The following is an 18353-nucleotide window of genomic DNA, read 5'->3' on the forward strand; positions in this document are numbered from 1 at the left end:
AAAAAACCAAATGATTGAATTTGCAACCTTACTGAAGGAGAATAACTTGCACATTCTAGTTTTTTTTTTTACTACTACTATGAACATTGTGCAAATTTAAAATACAAAAACACTACATACCCAGTGTGACTTCATGTATGTATAATTGCATATATGTTAATCGACCCTCCTTTTCATAGATCTAATCAAAAATATAATGAGTCATATGTTTATGTATATACTAAGCCTCTATACAGACTTACCTTGTCACTGTTCTCTAAATACACTATAACTACTACATATCTTTTATACATATAACAAATATAATTAATTTAGACATTGTTTAAAATATATAAGATGTGCAGTGATTCTATACAAAAATACCATTTTTTTATATAAAAGACTGGATGATTCCAGTTTCTGTGAATTGTAAGGGATGACTATAGTTCATCACTGCTTTTTAAGATTATGTTTGCAAATGAGTATCTAAATTCTATGTAATACAGTAGTTTTCATTATAATTTTAACAGCATACCTAAAGATCACTAATACCGGCACATACATACTTATCCTGTTCTTTTAAACAGCAAACTTTATCCTAAAAATTTACATTAGAGTACAAAATAAAAGCATACCTGAGGCAGGAATGGTGACAAATGTCTGTAATCCCAATATCTGAGAATCAAAGGCAGGAAGACCAGGAGTTCAAGGACATTCTCAGCTACACAGCTGTGGTGGTTTGAAAGAAATTGGCCCCCAAAGGGAGTGGCACTAGTAGGAGGTGTGGTCGTGTTGGAGGAAGTGTGTCACTGTGGAGGCAGGCTTTGAATTCTGATATATACTCAAGCCATGCCCAGTGAGACAGACTACTTCTTGTTGCCTGTGAAAGACTAGAACTCTCAGCTACTTCTACACCACCATGTCCCACCATGATAATGGATTGACCCCTAAACTATAAGCCACACAATTAAATGTTTTCCTTTATAAGAGCTGCAATAGCAACCCTAAGACAAAAGTGACTTTAAAATAAGTCTACATGAGACCTTGACTCAAGGTAAAAATGAACAAAAACAACAACAAAAACCTCACCTGGTCAGTTGTCATCTGTACTGCAACATGAACTGGCATATTATAGCTTGGTCCAGCTCTCCCAGAGCTCCAACTATTTTCCAAACTCAATCCTAAAGCTATAGTTTTCAAATGGTAAAGAAAAAAAAAAAAGCCAAATAAAGAGATTAAGTATCAGAAATAAACATAAATACCGAACAGTATCAAAAATTTCCACAGATCTGGGGATATCTCAGTGGCAGAGTAATTTCCTAGCATGGATAGTCCCCAGAACTGCAAAAAAAAAAAAAAAAAAAAAAAAAAGATATAATGTATATAAATGCTCTACCACTAAACTATACCCCTAGACCTACAAAAATTAATACTAAATCATCCCCACAAGAAAAAAAATCATGTTATTAAATACATATTTGAATAAATTCTAAGTAAACATCAAATTCTTTTTCACTGCCTACTGAGCAAGTCATCTTGCCCAAAAGTTACAAAAACGAATGTTTAAAATGAAGAATTTTGTTAACGTTGGGGAAAATTAAACAGGATACATTGACCCTCCTTGTGTATTTTTGTGTATGGATAAATCTATAGTTACAAACATGCAGTTCTATATTTGGACATATAATGGTAGGTCTATAAGATTAATTATTTCATTTTGTATGAATAATCTATGACAGTTACACAACGAAAAAAATCATTACATTGATATATTCCACAGAATCTGTCCTGTTGTTAAATGACACATAATTGTATTTTAATAGAAATATAAAAAATCAGCAATTTCTTCAAAAGATTTTTTTTTTAAAAAAAGGTTACAGCTTAGATTATTTTACACATATTACTTTATCCAATCAAACTCAGAGAGACTAATTTACAATCCCTGCATCTTACAATATCAAACTTACTTTTTGGTGTGGGACCCAATTTAAATCCATGTTTTGTCAACTGATTTAAAACCACTTTTCTATTTTCTTCTTTTCCCCAAAATGTCATATGAAGAGGCATGGTAAAAGTATTATTTGCACCAAAGGGAACTACCCTATTATAGTAAGAGGAAAATGAGAAATTAAGTTATTTTATACTAATTCTGAATATATTGAATATATCACTCAAACCAAAAAAAAAAAAAAAAAAAAAAAAAACAAGAACAGATTATTTAAGCAAATTTGAAAAAGAAAATCAACAATCAGAAGGAAAAGGTGATTCTTATAACAAAAGAACTTGAGATGACAGAATAAATTAGTTTACAAAAGATAGCTCACATCCAAGATTACAAAATAATGCATTTATTTGAGAGGATAGTTTTAGCATCCAGCATTTAGTAAAGATTCATTCTCAACTGAAAGATGTTATAAAGGAAAAAGCAAAGAGAATCCCTAACCACTTATTTTATCTTCCAAATCAGCTGGGATGAATAATGTAAGCATTAGGAATATTTACACTAAGGTCACAAACACAAACACTCACAGAGAACAAGCAAGCAGAATGAAAATGAAATTTTAACAATGAAAAACAAAATGGTGAAGAAACTGGCAGAGCATATGCCTTTGCTAAAGGGCAGCCATTTCCTAAGTCCCAGTCAATGGAGACTACATACCAGACTATCATTTATCAAAAGAAAATTCTTAGTAAGTTTTGCATTCAGAGACAAAATTAGTAAATGGACAATATAGAATATCCTGACTTCATTTCCAATAAGAAATGAAGCAAAGTAAAAAATGTGCAAGTGAGCTAAACATGAGGGCACACACTTCTAATTCTAGTACACAGAAGGCTAAGACAGGATTGGGAGTTCAAGGCCAGGCTGTACTAGCAAAACCCGGTCTCAACAGCAGAAAAGATAAAACACCCCATCACCATGAAATTCCTCTGCTAATGCATGCCTGTCATCCAGCACTCAAGAGGAGTCTGACGCGGGAAGATCACCATGAGTTTAAGCTGGGTATAACTTCAAGAGACAGGATAAGGATATACACCCTAGTATGTAAACACAGGTCTGATTTTCTCCATGGTAGCAATATAGTAAGAAAATAAGAGTACAACTATTTGATGGCTAGAAAGGAAAGGCAAAGAAAAAGACTTAAGACATCAGGAAGTAGTGATCAAAGGTACCATGACAGGAAATTTACGTATTAAAAGATATCTGAAAATCACAGTTACTTAAACAAACTCTAAAAGCACATACCCTTCCACTTGTGCCAATTTGTTATCCATGATATAGGCCAAGGCAGCAGCAAGTTCTTTCTTTAAATGACCAACCTGATTTCCATTCACATTATTTACTCTAATTGCATTCTTATCATATGGATTATTGGGCTCTCGTTGTAAAGAAACCATTTCATTATTATTTACCTAGTAAAAATAAGGAACAGATAGTAATAATATAATGATAAACAGTAATAGCTTGACTTCCTTGTACTGTTTCTAGAATTTCCGTTCATGCATTCATTATTGTTATTTTTTTCTTTTTCTTTTTTTTTTTTTTTCTGTTTGCTTGCTTGAGATAGGGTCTCATGTATACAAGGCTGACCTCAAATTTGCTCTGCAGCCAAAATTGGTCTTGAGCTGAAGATGATATTGAACTTTGATCCTTCTGCCTCTGTCTGTTGAGTGCTAAGACTACAAATATGTACTACCACTTCATTTATATTATGTTGAGAATTGAAGCCAAGGGCTTAGTAAAGACTACAGAGCAATCTACCAACTGAGTGAGCCATAGGCCTAGTTCAAACTAGAAATAGTAAGGAATATAGTTTATAATGATTCTTTCACATTTTCTAATTTATATTCATTAGAAGCTAGTAAGTCTTTACAATGTGAAAAGTTCAGTTAAGTCTACCTTGAAGATTCATATTACCTGCATTTTTTAGTGTGATATATTATGCATGATTTATTAAAGCTTGACTGAGGATTCAGAAAGCAAAGTCAGCCACAAACTATAGAAGCCAGGCATACACCTTAATCCCAGCAGCCAGAAGCTAGGAGGTAGTGGTACACACTTTTAATACTAGGACTCAGGATTAAGATATAGATGGATCTCTGTGAGTCCAAGGCCACCCAGATCAACAGTCTAAAAGAGAATTATAGCTCACACCTTTAATCCCAACATCAAGGAAGTATGTAAGACAGGAGCAAAGATTCAGTAGAGACATTCATTATCCAGCCACATTGAGAAGTTACAATCTGAGGTTTGGTGAGAGCTCATGAAGACAGGATCAGCCCATTCAGCCTGAGGTAGAGGTAAGAAGCTAGTGGCCAGCAGCTTTGTTTTTCTGACATTCAGCTTAAAATGTGAACCCTATTACAGCTAATCTTTGGATATATGTGCCCCAAAATGGTATGACTGGATCAGGGACACAAGTGCATCCATGTTCATATTTACTCTATTCATTATAGCTAGCACATGGAAATATCCTATATATCCATCAAGTGATAATAAGTAAAAATTTGGTACCTTTAAAAATGGGATTTTATTGAGTTATAAAGAAAAACAAAATTTTCAAGTCAAGAGAAGCTGAAAAACATTATACTGGGTGAAATAACCCAGAAAACAGACATTACATGTTCTCAATCATATGTGGTTCTTAGTGTCAAGTCTTTAGATGTATATGTTTAATTTGGAGTACCTGTAGAATCCAGGAAACCAGAAAGGGACAATGGGCAGAGGGTGCTTAAGGAGGGGAGAAAGAAGTTGGCTGATAAGAAAGGTAAAAGAGGAATAATGGAGGTTTAAGTGGAAAGAGGGATGAGAGGGTAGAACAGAGGAAGGGTGAGGGGATAATTAGCATGATGGGAAAAAAAGCCACACAGAAATCATGTGTGTGTGTGTGTGTGTGTGTGTGTGGTGTGTGTGTAATTTTTTTTCCCAAATAAAAGAATTTAGAGTTATCCTATACAGGTAACTATGCTCATCCCAGAATCCCATTTCCCAAGTTTAAAGTTCAATGTCAGGCATGGGATTCTGGACTTCGAGTTCTCCAAGAAACTTCCAAAACAATACAGTATACTGTCTTGGCTCTTGGCTGTCCTCCAGAACATCACATAAGACAAGTGTAAAGACACTATACTGGCCACAGGATCTAGAGAAATGAAGTTGGTACTGGCTTATTCCCTGCTGACTAGCTTTCATATTAAGGCAAGGTGCTATGGAGACTTCTAGGAGAAACAGTCACTGATAGTCTTACCCAGCTGAAAACCACAAGAACTGGAATAATTACTAGTGTAGCAAGAAACGTTCTTAAGTACAACAATGGCATGAATGCTATAGGAATAATTAACCACTTTCTCTTTGAATTTATTTGTATTAATGTATGATTTCAATGTATACATTTACATTTATAAAAAATAAGTATAGAATATATATTGTAAGTTACTGTATGAAAATTCAACACATTTTATCTAATTTTAAAATAATAAAGGTATTACCTACAAATACTATACAGTGGAAAAATGAGCTAAGTATTTAATCAGCATATATTCTTTGTCTTTTTATTTTTCATGTTTTGAGACAGGGTTTCTCTGTGTAACAGTTCTGGCTATCCTGGAACTTGCTCTGTAGACCAGGCTGGACTCAGCCTAAATTCTTACTAGTTAACTAGTATTATACAGATTATTCTAAGATCAATAAAAGTAACTGCTAATGGGATTAATAACCTAATACTTCACAAAACTATAATTTAGAAACAATGTAAATTTCACAATAGTACAAATCTAAAATACAACTCAGAAAGGAGTGTGAGAACAAAAGAGCAGTTAGATACTAAATAAGAATGGATTGCTAAGCAGTGGTGGCACATGCCTTTGATCCCAGCACTCAGGAGACAGAGACAGGCTGATCTGTGTGAGTTTGAGGCCATCCTGGCCTAAAAAAGCTACTTCCAGTACAGCCTCCAAAACCACAGAGAAATCCTGTCTTGAAAAACAAACAAACAAAAAAGAATGGATAGATTGCTAAAAGGACTAGAAGAAAGAAAATATTTCAAGAGCAAAGACTGGAACAAAATTAACACAAGTGTAAACAAACATTTGAAAATCATGGCAAGAAAAATAAATGATAGGGGGAAACCAGAAAAATGAAAAATTACAGTAAAAAATATTCAGAGGCAATAGAAGACATAGGTAGTATAGAGATAACAGCAAAGAGATCAAGTCAGAGAGAAGTGAATGAGAGAATATGGAGTTTCTAAAAAAGAAATGACTTTGAAATAAAGCAAACATTGAAAACTATAATTTTAGAATTTTTTCTGAAATGGAAACAAATTTACAGAAAAAATACCCTGAACTATTAGACTTTTAAGATAAGATTATCTTTTTAATCATCAAGCAAAAAGAAACTCCAGTTCAGTTAAGTGGGAAAGAAAATCCTACTGACATCAACTTTCTCTAAAAATATACTGTGCAGTATTAGGATATAGGGAAAAAATGTGGATTAAGCACTTTATATTTAGCCAAACTCTCAAGGACAATGAAAATTATGAATTTACAAAAACTCAAGAAATAATTGTTCTTTCCAAAGTAATCTCCTAGATTGCAGATCTCATATAACTACTAAACAATATGAAATGTTTCAACATAAAAAATAAAGAGAATGAAAAACAAGATAAATGGGAAACACAGAATTCCCCCAAAGTATCTCCTGATAACTTACTTCAATAAAAAAAAAGTTCTGAAACCATCAAGTACTCAGAAGGCTAAGACAATTGGACCACTGTGAGTTTCCTATGAGTTTAAGGTCAACCTGGACTACTTAGTGAGTTCCAGGCCAGGCTAGGCTACAGAGTCAAACCCATCTCAAACTCCTACAACAACAAAAACCTTTTAACAAGCTTTACCATAAAGATACAAGGGAAGGGGAAAAAAATGAACAAAATCAACAAGACTCTGAAATGCAGACCTTGTTTTTGACATTCAAATATGTAAAAGAAAACAAGAATGGGCTTTACAGCCCATACCAAAGATCAAAACCCTGTTTTGATCCTGATAAAACACATTTTAAATATCAAGAGAATCCAGTTATTAATTGTTATGAAAATGAAATATAAAAACTGTTTAAGATGTATTTTATTTTTAATCATGTGTATGGGCATATGTGTGAGTCCCCATGTATGCCAGAAGAGGACACAGGACCTCTGGCATACATGGCGACTTGTAGTTAAGGGAGTTGTCAGTTGCCAGCCTTAAGTGCTGAGAACAGAACTCAACTCCAGTCCTCTTGCAAGAGCAGCCAAGTGTTCTTATGCTAAGTCATCTCTTCAGCTCACAAACTGCACTTTAAAGAAATATATACTGAACTATACTACTATAAAATGATATTTAGTATTTGATTTTACAAAGATCAAAGACAAAAAGAATAAAACAATTATAGAAAATACTTGCTAACCTCTGACTCATTCTAATTTTATGTTTGAAATTTTCTCATGATGAATTAGATATTAGAAGTATTATCCAAATAACAAAGTTGGCCATAATGAAGATTAATGTAAAGAAAAAAATCTGTACTCTTTTGTTTTTCTCATGCACGCACATACATTCAGTTAGAGAACAGGAATAAATACAAAGAAAGAACAGGAGCTAAAATAAAGAACTCAAAAGTAAACAACTTATCTAGTAAAAATTGATGGATTTGAAGTTGCTTCCTAATTTCAGCATATATTTCCTGCATTGGGGCAAATCATTTAAGCATCTACATCTCTATCTTCCATTGAGGAAGAGAACCTCAATAATTACAAGAATCAAATGACAGCATGGGCAAAAGTGCTTCATATACTGTATGTAAAGTACAAATGTAAAACATTAATAAGTCACTCAAAGTAAAACATTAATATATTTATACATACATATACACCATTTAATACAATTTACTGCTGAAACCATAAGCATACAATTTTATTTAGTATCTACTCTTATACTCACTACTCCTGTGTAATAGCGCAGTCCAACAACTTGACCTCTCAAAGTTCCAAATAAAATGGAATCTAGCTCTTCATCACTAGTTAAGACGTCATCCGGAGGGATAATGTCTTGGAATTCAAAGCGTGGAAAGAAAGTTGGGTATGAAAGTCTTCGAAAATTTCCATGGGTTCCATACTGGACAGACTGCAAATACTTCCAAACAGGATCCATATATATATATATATATATATATATATATATATATATATATATATATATATATATTTAAAAAAAAAAAGCTCATTGACCAAGTATTTCTCAAAGAATACACTCAAACAGTATTTTACTTTTATTTTGGCAAGTGAAATGGTATGTGGCAAATATCACTAACAATTACCCTGACTAAAGCAAGAGCTGAGTGGGGAAAGCAACCAGGATAATCTGACCTGTTAAATAAAGGAAATTCTTTCCTGGGGAAATCTATTTACATTAAAATGTCAAAAATTTCAAAGCTAATTAATGAAAAAGATATTTATTTATATAAGCAAAATTACCATTGTATATAATTTTTTTCTTTTTGTTTTGTTTTTTCGAGACAGGCTTACCTAGCATCTCGCTCTATAGACCAAACTGGCCTTGAACTCAGAGATCTGCCTGCCTCTGCCTCCTGAGTGCTGGGATTAAAGGCGCATGCCCCACCATCTGACTATGAAAATATTTTTAACCTTTGACATAAAGCATTCACTGCTTTAACCCCTTCAGAACAACTATCTAAACTATGACATCATAGGCACCTGGCCAGAAGGCCCCTTACCTATCCAACACCCTGTTATTTTAAAGGTAACCTCAATCTTAAGGATAATTATTGCTAGAATGCGCATAAAAACCGCTGCAGATGAAAAGTGGAAGCCTTCTAGAAGTTGTCTTTCTCCAAAAAAAAAAAAAGAAAAGAAACCACACCGGGCTATCCTTTGGGAATTTCCCCTTCAGCTCCTCTTTAGCAGGCTTGTGCTCAAGGCTGTGAGACACCCAAAGTCGGGCTGTCTCGGAGTTGTCACAGTAACAATTCCTAGCATACCATGGGGTAACAATGCATACAGCACAGTGGGTATCTAATGGGTGTTTTGATGAATAAAGCACTTCGGGTGGAACTTCGGACCCCCACAGTGATGGAGATTTCCCAGCTTGCTGGCAGCAGATTCTCGGGTCAGCCGAGATAACGCTTTGCATAAGCCAAACGTGCAAGCGACCAGCTGAAAGAATACAAGCTGCACCTATAGCGCGCCTGGAGCGCGTTCACTTGAAGACAGCGCGGGCCACGGGCCTCGCGCCCCACCCCCTCAGCCCTTCACCTCTTGTACATCCAGGACATGGCGCCAGGCGGGGTGACCTCGGGATGCCCTGGGCGCCCGGACTTTCTCAGGACGCCTGAAAATGTCCTTCAAGGTCTCGCGCGGCCCAGGGACCAGGAACCAAATCCAAGCCGTGAGGAAGCTAGCCTGGAGAGAAAGGCGGCCGCAGGTTTATTTAGAAGTCCACTCCCACCACTTCAGCGACACTCCGAGAGGCCAGTGACGTAATGTGATCGGCACTGCGGTTGTCCAATCGAAATGAAGAAACTGTGAAAAACAGCCAATCAAGGTGTTGGAGGGTGGGGAGTTCTGCCCCATCCTACATTCATAGGCAATGAAATTTTGGGGAGTTCCATCCGGGTTCTTCTGCGCTCTGAGGGAGGTTGCGCGGGAAAACCTCTAGGCCTTTCAAGTGGCTTAAAGGCTCCATGAAGGAAGTAGAGGAAAGACTTCTTCCAGCCCAAAACCATAAGGTTGAGCCCAGCTTTCATGGCACACACCGTTAGTCCCAGCACTCGGGAGGCAGAAGCAGGAGGATCTCTGTGAGTTCGAGGCCAGCCTGGTCTACAAGAGCGAGTTCCAGGACAGCCTCAAAAGCCACAGAGAAATCCTATCTCGAAAAAACAAAACAAAAAACATAAGGCTGCCTCTTTAGGTCTGAACCTCCCTAGCCCACCTAATTTGATATACTGCCTAACAGCCCTGCATGAGATTCACTGACTATATTTAATTAGTAACCTCGGTGTGTGCTAGATTGAATCCTGGAAATCTGAGGGAGAACATAATTTCCCTCTCTCACCTTATTTTCTTGTATTTAATGAAATTTTCATCACTTAGTAGAAGAAAGCCAAAATATAGGACAACCTTACAATTCTGTTGCTGAAAATGGTCCAGCACTGGTGAAAGTTGGGGTGGCAGCTGTGGCCACTTATGTTTTTCTCGAGAAATTGAAGTAAGCACTGTAAGGAAACTTTATGATCTAAAGGGAAATCCGGCCTTAGGGTTGTGTGTGCATCAGTCACAGCCAAAGTATAGGTGGTTCCTATACCTTGAAAGACCACAAAGACACTATTGAAGCAGTCTTTTCGCTGTTGCATCTTCACCTGCACCTAAAATAGGAGGCTAATGCTGGTGTTGAGCCAAACAAACATAATATGGTGTGCTGTAAACATCACAATTGCTAGATGTATTTGTAAATGTTTAAAACACTGACAATCATCCTTCCTAGAGTAGTCAATTTCATGCTTCCATTGGCATAGTATAAAAGGTGGGCAGCTTGTGTGTGTTCATTGTCTTAAATAATGATGATCTGTGCACCAGCAGTGGAATGAGAGCATTCCAAGTTGTTCACTGGCATGGCACCCTGGGAAATACTAATGTCAACAATAACAAAAAAAAGAACAACAAACAGACAAAAAACAATTCACTTTAACAGGCTTGAAAGGCAAATTATCAGTGAGCAAGGGCTGGGAACAGAGATGTAGATCACCACAAATGCTATGTTCCAATGAAAGATGTTTGGTGAAGTTTTTGTATTAACAAAACAAAGAAAGTTGTAAATCAAGACACTTTTCAAATAAGGTGTTGGGACCATTAGGTAGGTAGAAAAGAGTATAACAGGAAACCTCTGTCATATGCCTAAGGTTATTATTGGTATTATCCTTAGCTTTTTAGTTTATTGAAAACTAGTGTTTCTTGTACATTCCAAATGATTTACCAAATGGTTACAAAAATGTATTTGGTACAGAGGAGACCAATAAATGGCTACTAAGAAGGCTAAAGGTGGACCAATATCATTTGGCTCTGGGATTGCAACATTCTAAACACTGCACAATCATTGCAGCTCTAAACAGTTGATCAAACTTGCAGAAGACTCTTTTGAAGGTCTATGATCTTTCCTGGAATTGTCGTACATATTAATTAAGCAGGTACTCTTCCACTCTAGCCCCCACTGATATAATCTGAAGCAAGTATTTCATTCTTCCAAACAGAAAAAAAGTAAAGATGATGATGACAACTTTCTTTCAGTTATTGTACTTTCTTCATATTGTATTATGGTACAAATAGCAAAGTATGTATTGAATGCTAGGGCCTATCCAGCGTAGGCAAGCTCTCCACCAGAAAGCAATATCCTCAGCCTTTAGTTTACCTTTATCTTTGTTTGTTTTTCAAGTTTGTTTGTTTTTCAAGTCACGGTTTCTCTGTATTGCTTTGGAGCCTGTTCTAGAACTAGCTCTGTAGACCAGACTGGCTTTGAACTCACAGAGATCTGCCTGCCTCTACCTTCCGAGTGCAGGGAGTAAAAGTTTGCACCACCAATGCCTGGCTTTATTTTTATCTTTGTGACATGGACTTAGAAAGTTGCCCAGGATGACCTTGAACTAAATGCATAGCCCAGGTCAACTTTGACCCTGAAGCAGAATCATCAGCCTCCATGGTAACCTGTATCATCAATCACAGCTGATTACATTTTATATGTAAAATTAATAAAGCCATGCTCATTCGACTGAAAGATAAAATTCCATATAACATATTTCTCTCAAGACATAGCAGCTTTTTCCTCTGAAAACAAATCCCAATCCCCAACAACAAACATAACCCATTGTCAATTTCAGCATTGACTTTCAGCTATAAAACCAGTGTATTTACTCAAGTAGTCATGCAAAAAGAAGCCCTATACACGCTTCTTTTGCCAAAGAGGCTGCCATCATTCATCTAATATATATATATCATCATCTCAGGATTCATCTGAAAATTGGACTCAAAGTGTAACACAACAATGCTTCTTTAGCTAGTGCCTAAATATATGTAAATGTACAGATTCGTGCTTTTGTAGTATCAATCCATTAAAAATATGCCATATAATTTTCTAATTATACTATTATTGCCAAATGCCTAAAATGGTTGATATTTTATGTTTGATAATTACATGCTGAATAAATAAGACAGAAGGATTTCACTGAGGCTGAGACTAGCTGAAGGAAATACAGAAGAATGTGATAGAAGACTTCAGTGTGTATACCCCTGCATGAATTAGCACACATAATATCACACATGCATTCATATATACACACAAATGCACAGAATAAGAGCCAAAGAAATTAAGAAAAGAGAAAAAAATGTTATTTATTTAGAAATTTTTTTTCTTACATAATCAGGCACTAATTCTATGACAAAGTTCTGGGTAAACCATAGTTGGGGAAATAAAAAAAAAGTGATAGAAAATTAATGCTGAATATAGTTTTGCTTGATTAATTGGTATCAAGTTTAGACAATGAATAGCAGGGCTAGAGAGATGACTCAGTAGTTAACAACACTGGCTGCTCTTCCAGAAGACCTGGGTTCAAGTCCCAGTAACCACATGGTAGCTCACTACTGTCCATTACTAGTCATAAATTCAGGCAAAACACCAATGTACCTAAAATAAAAGTAAATAATTTTTTAAATTTGTAATATTATCTTTGATATTATCCTTGTAAAATGAATTATTATAATGACTCCTTCAACCCATAATGAGGAATTTGGTTGGTTGAGGTTTGGGATTGAAGGAGTACACTACCACACCTGGCTCTGGCCATAGTCCTTTAGTCAGCAGGACACCACTCTAAGTCTACCTTTATACAGATATGTAAATGGAATTATTTCCAGCTACTGCCATGACCATGCCAAACCTTTTTTCTTTTACCTAATAAACACTGGATATATTGGTGGACATTTTGTTCCTAGTTTGTGGCTAAAATATTAAAAGATGTGCTTTCTTTTTTTTTTCATTGTATAATTTTAGCTTATTGTCAAAATCAGGTGTTGATAGGTGTGTGGATTAATATCAGGGTCTTCAATTATGTTAATTGATGGTGATTTGAAGTGTAATTAGTAAATATATATCAACCCAACTAATCAGTATGCAGATTTTATACCATTTTCAGCTAACATTTGACCTTTCCAACATTATTAGATAAAGTGCTGGGTTAAAGAGAAACATGTTACAATGGCATCCCTAAGAAGCACAAACCACTGATGATAAGGGTTTATTTAGCATGTAGTCAGCACAGTTAGCTGTTCAGAAAATTCACATGATCAGGAAGTAACAGTAGTTGACTGATTAAGAAATTTGTAAAAAATCAAGGGAAAGACTTCCTCATAAAATTAGCACAAGCATGGGGGCCTACTCCTGAATCCCAGCAACTGAAAAGTGGAGGGTGAAGACTTACCAACTAGTTGAAGGCCAGCTTGAGTTTACATAGGGACCTTATTCCAAAACTAAAATAAAAAATTTGTTACTGGGTGTGGTAGCACATACCTTAAACCCAGCACTCAAGAGGCAAAGGAAAAGGCTCTCTATAGTCCAATCAGATTCATTTAGTGAAGGACCTAAAATTAAAATTAATAAAAGTTTAAAAACTTGGGCCCTACATCTATAAGAGAAAGGGAACTTCTAATGGTAAAGGAAAATTTAACTCCTTAAATCAGGATTGCCATAGCTTGTGCCTGAACCCCACTCTCAGAGAAGGGGAGGTGACTATCCACCACTTATGTCAACATTTTTTTACCTGCTAATTGCTGGTCTTAAATGTTCCCTGCCAGTTGTAAAGATCCTATAGCCCAGGGGATAATTGACAGACCCTATAACTCTAACCCTGCAACCCCCTGACCTGTATTATCTTACTCAGATGTATCTTGCTTAAAATATATAGTTACTGCTTTACTCTGTACTTTGTATGACCTTAAATATCCATGGAAACTCTGGAATTGGTGGCCTTCAACCTTATTGTCTTCCCCTTTAAAAGCTTTCCTTTATGGCTGGTTGGCATCTCATCTCAACCCCCTTGCCCCAAAAAGAAACCTTTGTGTTTACATCAGAATCTTCTGGTTCCTTGGGTTGGTCTAGGGCTCTGCGAACCTGGCACAACATTAGGAACAGTCATAATGTTTCTAAAGCTCTAAAGATGCATAAGGATTATTTCTATGATTTAAGGAGGAGATGGATCAACTATTGCAAAGCTCTTGGCTCCCATAGAGCTTTGGAATCTAAAGTTAAATTCACCCTACAGGTAAAATGGAGTCTGAAGGCAAAATGGCAGTACTCAGGATAAGGTGTTTTTTGCCTGCTACCTTCATATAAAAGACTTAGAAAATCCTGATCCATCTTAATGTTTTACATTTCCTTCCTTCAAAGAGATCTAAGTCTTAAAACAAACATAGTAAAATATCTTCCGTTATTCTCCTAATGAAAAGTAATTGCCCCAAATGACTACACTCCAAATCCTCATTCCCAGTTTCCTAGTGTAATTAAGTCAGATAATGTGACTTAATAAGTGAGAAGATACAAAAAATGAATAGTAAATTTTTAAAAGCAAAACTACAATAAAAAATCTTATGAGGGCTAAAGTTATGTTTTAAGTATAAATTACTGAGTTTAAGATATCTACAAAGCAAAAAGCGTCTCTAACCTGTAAACCCTGTTGCCCAAGGACAGATAACTTCCTGTAATGCTGGGGGCTGTTTTTTTTTTTTTTTCCCTTATGTAAGATAATAAAGTCCTGTTTTTTTACTTCTGTAAAATGTTTGTTGCCCCAACTGCATAGCATGCACTGATCTTAGTAGGTGGAAGGTATGTAGGCAGGAAGTATATCAGGATATTTTCTTGTTCCCAATTGGACGAAGATGGGAAGTTCATAGCCTTGTGGGTTTGTCTTTATGCATACTGGACAAACATGATTTGTGACCATTCTCTAGGAATTCCAGGTATGGATGGACCTGTTTTAGAAGGCCAATATTTACTAAAGCTTGCTTCAAATTTGAATCAAAATTGTGGTAATGATCTTATTCTTGCCCAAATGGAGCTACTAATCTATAAGTAGTACTACACTAACAGACTAAAAATAAAAAAAAATATATTTTTCCACTACAACTTTAAGCATTTAAGAAAATACTTGGAGTGGAGGGATGGTTTGGTGGATAAAAACATTTGTTATGTAAATGTGACTTCCAATTCCCAGAACACAATTGAAAAACAGGCAGCCTCAGTACAGTTGGAGCCTATACTCCCAGCAAAAGTCATGGGGCAATCTGGCTAGCTAGACAACCAATATTGATAAGCTCCAGCCTCCAGGTTCAACAAGAGACACTGCTTCAATAAATAAAAGTGAGAATGTTGGAAGAAGACACCTGATGTCAACTCCGGGCCTCCACATGTATGACCACATGTACACACGAAAAGAAAAATGAGAAACTAAAGTAAATGAAAATAATGTATAGACTTAGATTGAGGACAGAAAATTAAAACCATATTGTTTTGGAAATATCTTACAAAATTTGTTTGCAAGAGTGAATGAAACACTTCTGTGTGTGTGTGTGTGTGTGTGTGTGTGTGTGTGTATGAGAGAGAGAGAGAGAGACAGAGAGAGAGAGAGAGAGAGAGAGACATGTTTGTGGTTTGTGTGGCTACGTAGTTTCTTACATGTGTGAATACCCATGGATATGGAAGCCAGAGTTCAATGCTGAATATATTCCTCTATCTTCTTCTACTTTATATTTTTCACTGAAAGAAGATCATTCTTTAGGCTACACTCCTATAGTGGTTTGAAAGCAAATGACCCCCAAAGGCTCATAGGGAGGGGCACTATTAGCTGTTATGGCCTTGTTGGAGTGGGTATGGCCTTGTTGAAGTGGGTGTGGCCTTGTTGTAGTACGTCTCAGTGTTGAAGTGTGGTTGATAGATAAAACGCTGATTGGCCATAGCCAGGCAGGAAGTATAGGTAGGACTGCCAGACCAGGAGAATGCTGTGGAGGGGAAGGCAAAAGAAGAGACACCATGCTGCCAAGGAGTAATGTGTCAAATTATAGGTAATTCAAAGCTTCATGGCAATACATAGATTAATAGAGATGGGTTAATAATTAAGAGAGAGCTAGCCAGTAAGAAGCCCTAGCCATCGACCAACAGTTTTATAATTAATATAGCATCTGTGTGTTTATTTGGGGCAAATCAGCTGTGGAACCAGGCTGGAAATAAATTTCAGCAATATATCCACACTAAGTTGAGCTATTTCACTGAAGCTGTCTTCTGAAAGGCTATTTTTACCCTGTTCATAAGCTGTACAAAGCTCTCTGTCACAGCATCTTTCCCTTTGTCTTTGCCCCTTTGTCTCCTCACCATGTAATAATTAAATAATAAACATGCAAGACATAGAAAGAATATTAAAAGCTGAAAAAGGGAAAGGACAAATAACAAAGGCAAACCTATTATAATTATACATGATTTCTCAAAGAAGACTCTAAATACTAGAAGGGCATATACAGATGTCTTGCAGACTGTAAGAGACCACAGATGCCAGCCCAGACTAATATACCCAGCAAAACTTACAGTCACCATAGATTGAGAAAACAAGTTATTCCACGATAAAGTCAAATTTAAACAATACATATCTACAAATACTGCCTTATAGAAGATACTAGAAAGAAAACTACAAGCCAAGGAGGTTAACCACACCCATGAAAACATGGGAAATAATCCCACTCCAGCAAAACCAAAAGAAAGTAAACACACACACACACACACACACACACACACACACACACACACAGAGAGAGAGAGAGAGAGAGAGAGAGAGAGAGAGAGAGATGAAAACTCTCCTCACACACACAAACACACCACCAACAAAATAGCAGAAATTAACAATTATTTGTCACTAATACCTGTCAATATCAGGGCTCAAATTCCCAATAAAAGACACAGGTTAGCAGAATTGATTTGAAAACAGGAGCCATCCTTCTGCTGCATACAAGAAACACACCTCAAAATCAAAAACAGACATTACCTCCAAGTAAAGGGTTGGAGAGATTTTCTGAGCAAATGGACCCAAGAAGCAAGCTAGTATAGCTATCCTAATATCTAATAATATAGACTTCAAACCAAAATTAATAAAAAGGGATGAAGGACACATCATACTCATCAAAGGAAAAATCCACCAATATGACATTTCAATTCTTAACATCAATGCCCCAAATGCAAGGGCACACACATTTGTAAAAGAAACATTACTAAAGCTTAAATTACAGACCAAATCTCACACAATAATAGTGAGAGACTTCAATACCTCACCTTTACCAATGGACCCATCATCCAGAAAGAAACTAGAGGTAAAAGACATTATAATTCAAACGGACTTAACAGATATTACAGAACTTTTCACTCAAAGACAACTGAATATACCTTCTTCTCCGTAATTCACAGAACATTTTTCCAAAATTACCCACATTCTCAGTCACATAGCATATCATAACAGATACAAGAAAAAGGAAATAACTCCCTGTATCCTATCAGACCATCATGCATTAAATGTGAATTTCAACAAGAGAAAGCTTAGAAACTCATGGAAACTCAACGACCCCTATTGAATTACCACTTAGTTAAGGAAGAAATAAAGAAATTAAAGACTTCCTAGAATTCAATGAAAATGAATGCAGACCATACTGCATGAATGCGGGACACACTAAAAGTGGTGATAAGAGGAAAGTTCATAATGCTAAATGTCTTCATAAAGAAATTAGAAAGATCTCATACTAGCATATAGTATATCTGAAAGCTCTTGAACAAAAAGCAACATTGAAGAGATGTAGATGGCAGAAAATAATCAAACTGAGGGCTGAAATCAATAAAATAGAAACAAAGAGAAAGATACAAAAAAAATCAATGAAACAAAGAGTTGATTCTCTGAGAAAATCAAAAAGATAGGCAAAACTTTATTCAACCTAGTTATAATAAAGAGAATGCCCAAATTAGCAAAATCAGAAATAAAATGAAGAACATAACAACACCAACTAAGGAAATCTAAAGAATCATGAGGTCATACTTCAAAAACTTCCATACTCCACAAAATTAGAAAATCTAAAAGAAGTAGACAATTCTCTCAATAAATATCACTTACCAACATTGAATCAAGAGCAGATAAACAATTTAAATGGATCTATAAGCCCCAAGGAAATATAAGCAATCATTAAAAGTCTCCAACCAAAAAGATCCCAGGGCCAGATGGTTGTAGGCAAAATTCTACCCGATTTTCAAATAAA

The 18353-nt window shown here is 35.9% G+C and overlaps 1 protein-coding gene across 1 annotated transcript in view; it reads right to left on the reverse strand.

Moving 5' to 3' along the window:
- Positions 1-8167, reverse strand: part of Hltf (helicase like transcription factor) — a 57889-nt gene extending 49722 nt beyond the window's left edge. The window contains exons 1-4 of the mRNA XM_051185924.1: positions 7954-8167; positions 3227-3393; positions 1947-2080; positions 1069-1166 (exon numbers count right to left, since the gene is read on the reverse strand). Coding sequence (XP_051041881.1) covers positions 1069-1166; positions 1947-2080; positions 3227-3393; positions 7954-8163 — 609 coding nt within the window. The 5' untranslated portion in view covers positions 8164-8167. The remainder of the gene's footprint in view (positions 1-1068; positions 1167-1946; positions 2081-3226; positions 3394-7953) is intronic.
- Between the last annotated feature and the right edge of the window lie 10186 nt (positions 8168-18353).

Source organism: Phodopus roborovskii, unplaced genomic scaffold (genome assembly GCF_943737965.1).
Source record: "Phodopus roborovskii unplaced genomic scaffold, PHOROB, whole genome shotgun sequence".
NCBI lineage: Eukaryota > Metazoa > Chordata > Mammalia > Rodentia > Cricetidae > Phodopus > Phodopus roborovskii.